At 50.8% G+C, this 7,232-nt stretch overlaps 1 protein-coding gene across 1 annotated transcript; it reads right to left on the bottom strand.

The window, feature by feature from the left end:
• Positions 1–958: 958 nt before the first annotated feature.
• Positions 959–6,887, bottom strand: LOC126501204 (telomerase reverse transcriptase-like). The gene is given in 7 exon segments (XM_050141751.1): positions 959–1,917; positions 1,919–2,023; positions 2,026–2,131; positions 2,163–2,771; positions 2,773–2,899; positions 2,902–4,309; positions 6,882–6,887. Coding segments are annotated over 7 exon segments (3,165 nt in total). The 3' UTR covers positions 959–1,113.
• Positions 6,888–7,232: the final 345 nt, after the last annotated feature.

Here is a 7,232-nt window from a genome sequence, read left to right on the forward strand (position 1 = left end):
CCCAGTCAAGTCCCCCTCCCTCGTCAGCCCAAAGAGCAATCAGGGTTCCCTGCCCTGTGGGAAGTCCAAGGACCGCCCACCTCCATCCAGGTCTAGTAAGGTGAGCATCCAAACTGCCTAGGCTCCCACAAAGCCAATACGTGCAGTAGGATCAAAAACCCATTGCCGGCCGGGCAGTGGTGGCGCAGGCCTTTAATCCCAGCACTCGGGAGGCAGAGGCAGGCCCGATCTCTGTGAGTTTGAGACCAGCCTGGTCTACAAGAGCTAGTTCCAGGACAGGCTCCAAAGCCACAGAGAAACCCCGTCTCGAAAAAACAAAACAAAACAAAAAAAACCATTGCCATTGTTCTTGAGGTCTCAGTAGTCCTCATTGTCCACTATGTTCAGGGAGACCGGTTTTATCCCAGACTTTTTCAGACCCAGGCCAGCTGGCCTTGGTGAGTGCCCGATAGAACATCCCCATTGTCTCAGTGTGTGGGTGCACCCCTCGGGGTCCTGGGTTCCTTGCTTGTGCTCTCTCTCCTCCTGCTCCTGATTTGGACCTTGAGATTCCAGTCTGGTGCTCCAATGTGGGTCTTGGTCTGGAACTAGCTCTTGTAGACCAGGCTGGCCTTGAACTCACAGAGATCCACCGGCCTCTGCCTCACCTCCCAAGTGTTGGAATTAAAGGCAAGGGCCACCACTGCCGGCCCAGACTGTGTTTATTTTATTTGTTTGTTTGTTTGTTTATTTATTTATTTATTTATTTATGCCAGATGGCAGTGGAGCACGCCTTTAATCCCAGCACTCGGGAGGCAGAGGCAAGCAGGTGTCTGGGAGTTCAAGGCCAACCTGGTCTACAAGAGCTAGTTCCAGGACAGGAACCAAAGCTACAGAGAAACCCTGTCTTGAAAAACCCCCCAAGAAAAAACAAAAAAAAATTTATTTATTTATTTATTTTTAATGGGTCAAGTAGTGATTTAATCAATACAGTCTCTACGTGCTCATTTAGGGGCTAAGTGGCCGGGAACCAACAGTGACTACTCCTACACAACAGACCAGTCCCTCTTGTGAGGTGAATCCATGAAAGGAGAGGCTAAAGTGCCCATGTTCATCCAGCTGAAGGAAGTGGACTTAGTCCAAAATGGCCTCAAAGTCTGTGCTTAGGGCTGGGTCAGCTGCAGCCTTGAGGATAGCCATTGTTGCCACAGGGAGCTTCAAGCACAGCTGTTTCTGGGCGGCCCTGAGAGGTCCCACGAGACACTTGTAGACAGCAGAATGACCAGCCAGCTTGATCAGGAAGGCTTGGTAGCAGAGCCAACGTGCAGCTTCAAGAGGAAATAAGCCAGAGGCTCCCTTGGCCCCTAGTGTCACTCCTGCATTCTTGACCTTCAGGATAGAGTAGCAGCAGGATGCTGAGCTGGCGATGATGCCCAGAAAGAATGCGGGGTTCTTCCTAACGTGCTGGTCAAAGGGAAGCTGAAGAATGCATGCATGGAACCTGTAGGCCTGCAGCAGGAAGATCTTGTAAACATTGATGCAGACGGTCTGCAGGCTGTTCACCTGCAAGTCTAAAAACAGACTGTGACACTTCAGCCACAAAATAGCTAAGAGCTTGTGCCGCACGTTCCTCCAGGGCTGGAAGGTGCGCTGGAAGGTGTGGCTGGCCTTAACTGAGGTCTGGGCGTAACTGGTGTAGTCACACAACACCTCCAGAGTCTGAGTGTCCAGCAGTAAGCCACACCAGGGAAACAGGCAGCAAGCAGGCTGCTGGTGTGGAGCTGCACCGTCCAGGGTACCAGTCTCTATGGGGAAGTTCACCATTGTCTTCTGTAAGTTTATGGTGCAGCCATACTCAGGAATGCCGTGGACCAGGGCCCTGAGGAAGGCTTTTGCCTTGTCCAGGTGGGGTGTCACCAATAGAAAGTCATCCATAAAGCAAGCGTAAAAGCAGCCCGTCCTGCTGCACCTCCGCAAAAAGCTTGTTCTCCATGTCTCTGAAACACAGGCTGAAGAGCAGGGTGGACAGGCTGGAGCCCTGGGGGGGATGCCCTGGCATTGGACATAGCACCTGCCGCCAATCTTCATGATGCTGTTACGCACAAAGTGCTGGAAGAAGTCGAACAGGTTGCGGCTGGTCTCATTCAGAGAAGTTCAGGTGTGGCCCACCAGTGGGAAGCCTGAGGACCTGCTCAATGACAACCGAGTTCCTCAGTGTGCTGGCATCGGACTCCTGAAGATGTGTCACCAACTCGTCCATGTACGGCTGGAAGTCAGACATGGTGGGGACCTTGCTCCTGAAGGACTTATGGCCTTGGCGATCTCTTTGAACCACTGCATACTGGCAGACACAGTACATGTTCTCTGGGTGTCTGATCATATTGGCGACAACCTCCATGAGCTTGTCCTGGGGAATGGCATCAAATGCTCCTGTCACATCTGCCTTAACAAAGTACATCCTGGGTGCCCAGCCCAGAGTGCGCGTGCGCAGCACGAAGGTCCGCCAGGTCCTGTAGATGTCATTCAGGCCCAGGACAGAAGCCCCCAGGAGGTTAGGATGCTTTGTCCGTTCATAGTTGAGCACGCTGAATAGCATCTTGAGACAGTGGACGAAATCCTGGGCCTGTTTCTCTTTGTCAAGGGCTCTGGGGCCCATGCTGTAACCCATGTTCACAATGGACCGGAGACCACTGGTCTTGGGGATGAAACGCAGTCTGTATATGGGTGTGACCGGCCAGGCCTCCTGGTATTGCCTGACCTCCTCTTGTGACAGCTCCTGCAGCTGCACTCTGGAGGTGCTGCCTCACTCCAATGCTCTGCAGTTTGCTCCACACACTCTTACGGTAGAAGAAGAGCTGGTTCTTCTGGAATGTAGTTTCTGTGACGTAAAAGAATGACCTGAGTAGCTCTACCACGTATTGTCCATCAGCCAGAATAGGAACGCAGCCAGGATCCTTTCCCTCAAACGGTGCTCTGCGGCAGGGATGCAGTTGTTTCCTGGATTGCTGCGAAGCCAGGGGCAGTCCTCCACTTTCATTTTCCACATCAGCTCCTGCAGCAAGAGTTTGCCATACTTCCCCAAGGAGATGAACTGCTTCACGTTCTTCAAGAAGCGGCGCTTGTTGTGCCTCGTAGCCCAGAGACCTGAAGGCACCAGCTTTCGGATGCAGGCCCGCAGAAAACCATATACCTGCCAGGGACTGCTGTGTAGGCGGAGCAAATTAATGAGGTGCGGTGGGCTGGTGTTCAAGGCACCTGCCCCCTGGTGGGCTGCTGTCCGAAACCTACAATGTGACCTGAGGAGTCTGACACATGAGCACCTTGCATGGTTCACAAGCAGCTGCTGGAATAGGGGCCGCATCTGCCAGTAGCCCCTCGGCAGGCGGCGTGTCCAGCGTAGTGGTCCTGATGTTTGAGGCCTGGAGCCTAGAAAGATGATCTCCACCAGTCTCCTGGCTCCACTCAAGCTAGACTGGAGGTTGTTGAGTAGAAATGAGGGGTTCAGCTTCTCTCGGCCACCTCCCCTGGAGTAGAGGAAGCGTTTGGTCTCAGTAAAAGGTTGGGGCTCAAAGGCATTTTGGCATAGAGGTGACTGCAGGTCTGTGGAACTGCACTTGTTCTCACAGAACACTGATCCAGAGAGACTCAGGCCAGGTGCCTTTCCTCTGGAAGACAAATTTCCCTTGGTAGCTCTGCCAGTAGGCACTGCGGGGAACTGGGCAGGCTTTGACACCCGTGTTTTGTCTGATGGGGTTGGAACGGCCTGCTTGTCGGGTCCCTTCTCCCATCTCAGGGCCAGATTGCACCTGGCCTTCTTGGATGAAGGCACACTTCTATCTGTGATGCTCAGACTCCTCTTCAGGCCTCGAGATGGCAAGGCCAAGGGTTTCCATGCGTCCTGGTAACAGCTGTTCCTGACCGGGTGTGTGGATCCAAGATGGGTAAAATTTCTGCCCTCGGGTCGTGTGGGCCTGTATCTGGGGGGCACAGAGGGCCAGGTATCTGCGGGGTTATCTATTTGGTACAGGGGTGAGCCGCAAACCTGGTAGGCACAGGTCGGGGGCACCAGCAGGTAGAGCGCACAGCGGGTCAGAAGGCAGACCAGCAGGTCGTCCCCCACTCGGCTCAGCAGAAGCATCCATGCACGACTCACACGCAGGTTGTCAGTCACCAAGTTGGGAAAGTAGCTTCGCACGCTGGTTGTGAAGGCCAAGGGGGCCCCGCCTTGGGTCCCGCCAAGCAGCGAGAAGCCAAAAGCCAGCACGTTTCTCTCGCCGCGCTCACAGAGTCGCTGCACGACCCTGGCCATCAGCTCCTTCAGAGATGATACCTGGGAAGGAGAAGAGNGGTGGATCTCTGTGAGTTCAAGGCCAGCCTGGTCTACAAGAGCTAGTTCCAGGAACCAAAAAGCTAAGGAGAAACCCTGTCTTGAAAAAAAAAGAAAGAAAGAAAGAAAGAAAGAAAGAAAGAAAGAAAGAAAGAAAGAAATTGCTGGTTGTCGTGGTTCACGTCTTTAATCCCAGCTCTTGGGAGACAGAGGCAGGTGGATCTCTGAGTTTGAGACCAGCCAGGTCTACAGAGCAACAGCCAGGGCTATACAAAGAACAATTCCGTCTCAAAAAGCCAAAGAAATAAGTAAACAGAAAGATAAATTTGGAGGTGGTTATGCAAGCAGTGTATAGTTGTTGTTGTTGTTATTGGTTTTTTTTTTTGAGACAGGATTTCTCTGTAGCTTTGGAGCCTGTCCTGGAACTAGCTCTTGTAGACCAGGCTGGCCTCAAACTCACCCGCCTCTGCCTCCCGAGTGCTGGGATTAAAGACATGTGCCATCACCGATCCGCCAGTGTATTAATTATATCAGTGACCTGAGCATCTATGGATTCAGGTATCTGCAGGGGTCCTAGAACCTCTTAAAATACATGGGTGAAGAATGGACTGTGGGGTGAAGGTGGGCAAGAGTCCAGAAAGGCTAGTGGAGTTTACGGCAGAGGTGATAGATGTTGGCCTGGTTGGTGGACAGCGTACTGGTGTGAATAAAAGGTCAAGGGCTGCTCCAAGGCCTTAGAGCAACTGCTGGAACTGTCACCTCACTGTACGGGGAGTACAGAGGAGACGTTTTCTCTTCCGAAGAGTCTGGAAACCTTTGTTTGTCTTAATTATTTTCACGGATGGGTATGTGTGTGTGGAAGCTCTCATCCTCTGGAAGAACATGGAGTCCTCTTAGCCACTAGCCTTCTCCTCAGCCCTAGCTGGGGCCAGGTATCTCCAAAGTTATGAAAGAAGTGGAATTTGGAGCAGGAAACAGAAAAAATATCCATAGACATCTACAAGTGAAGTTTTCCCCTGGAGTTAACAAACGAGGCTGCATCTCCAGAGCCAAACCTAATGGATGGCTGAATCCTGAGGTTTCCACTGCCTGTCTCTGTGACCCTGGGCAAGTCATTTAACTTTTTGGAGCCCTCCTCTACAGATGGTTAGGTTGTAAATGTCACACCCTGGCCCAGTGTCTGATTCAGGGAGGCTCAGTACATTAGCCTTCCTGCCACTCCAAAGAGAACTTTAGGAGGAACTACTTAAACATTTTTTTGGTTTTGTTTGGTTTTACGAGACAGGGTTTCTCTGTAGTTTTGAAACCTATCCTGGAACTAGTGCTGTAGACCAGGCTGGCCTCCAACTCACAGAGATCCTCCTGCCTCTGCCTCTGCCTCTGCTGGGATTAAAGGTGTGTGCCACCGCCGCCAAGCAACATTTTTAAAAATATTTTAATTAATTAATTTGTATGTGTGTGGCTGCTGCATATGTCTCTGATATATGTAGGTCAGGGAACAACTATGGGAGTTTGCGTTCCCCTCCCAGCCTCTTGGTCTCTTGGGTAGAACTCAGGTTTGGTTGTGAGTGCCTTTACTCCCTGAGACATCTCATTTTAAATGTTATTGGTATTGTGGTGGTATCGTGTGTGTGTGTGTTTGCACATGTATGATACAGTAGGAGCATATGTGCCTGGTGCACATGTTGTTAGAGTAAAAAAAAAAAAATTCTGGCCAAGAGAATAGAGGGGCTGGAAAGATGGCTCAGTTGTTAAGAGCACATACTACTCTTCCAGAGGATCCAGATTTGATTCCCAGCACCCACAGGGTGGCTCACAGCCATCCACAATTGCAGTCCCGGGATTCCAATGCCGCCTCTGACCTTCGAAGGCACTAAGCACAATATATGTGGTATACCTACCTATATTCAGGGGAAAAAAAAACTCACATGTAATATAAAATGAATAAATCTAATAATATATGAAAGAAGAGAGGGAGAGAGAACGAATCTCTGGCCTGGGTATTTAGCTAACACTCCCGATGGCCCAGGGCCTACCCCTAGGAGGTGGGCTCACTCAAAGCCGTGCTAAAGAGATAAGGAGAGTAATTAGTACTTTAAAGACTTTCTCTACTGTTCCTCTCCACAGCCTCACTCCTAGTGCTGTAGACTACGGCTGCAAGGGCTGCAAGGGCTGCAAGGGCTGCAAGGGCTGCAAGGGCTGCAAGGGCTGCAAGGGCTGCGGTGCTGCAGGCAGGCACGCAGCGCAGAGTGTACACTTCTCTGTTATTTCTGGGGTTTTTGTTTCTGTTTTGTTTCTTTGTAGCTTTGGGGGCTGTCCTAGAACTCTTCCTGCAGACCAGGCTGGCCTTGAACTCACAGATACCTGCGGGCTTCCGCCTCCTGCCTACTGGGAGTAAAGGTGCTACCTGGCCTCTGTTATTTTTGAATCATTCCGAAAGTCCTAACTTTCCCTTTTCTCCCTTATCTCTTTTTCTAGACTGCTTTCCTTAACACTTTGGACTTTCCCCTCACCATTTGAATAAGCCTCCCTTCCCACAGTGTGGCTATTTGTCTATGTCTATGATATGTCTGACCTCCATGCTAGTTTAAATGGCATACACACACACACACACACACCCTCCTCTTCTTTCTGCCCATGTCCTCCTCTGGGCCGGCCTTGAAGTTTATGTCTGGCCTACACTTAGGCTTTTCTTTAAAATTCTAATAAAACTGTCCTTGAGCTTCTCTTTGATTAATGAGACTCCAAGAGGTATCTGTGACAGTCAGGACACAACTTCCAAGTTGTGAGTTATGAGTGCTGGGATTCAAATTCAGCAGGTCATCAGGTTTGTGTGGCAAGTGCTTTTATCCCTTGAGCCATCTCACCAGCCCAGAAGCAACTTTTGGGAGAAGCGACTAGTTGAAGCTGTTAGTTTTTTGTAGCC

This window comes from Alexandromys fortis, unplaced genomic scaffold (assembly GCF_014885135.2).
Source record: "Alexandromys fortis isolate MF-2015 unplaced genomic scaffold, M_Fortis_MF-2015_v1.1 scaffold_44, whole genome shotgun sequence".
NCBI classification, from domain to species: Eukaryota; Metazoa; Chordata; class Mammalia; order Rodentia; family Cricetidae; genus Alexandromys; species Alexandromys fortis.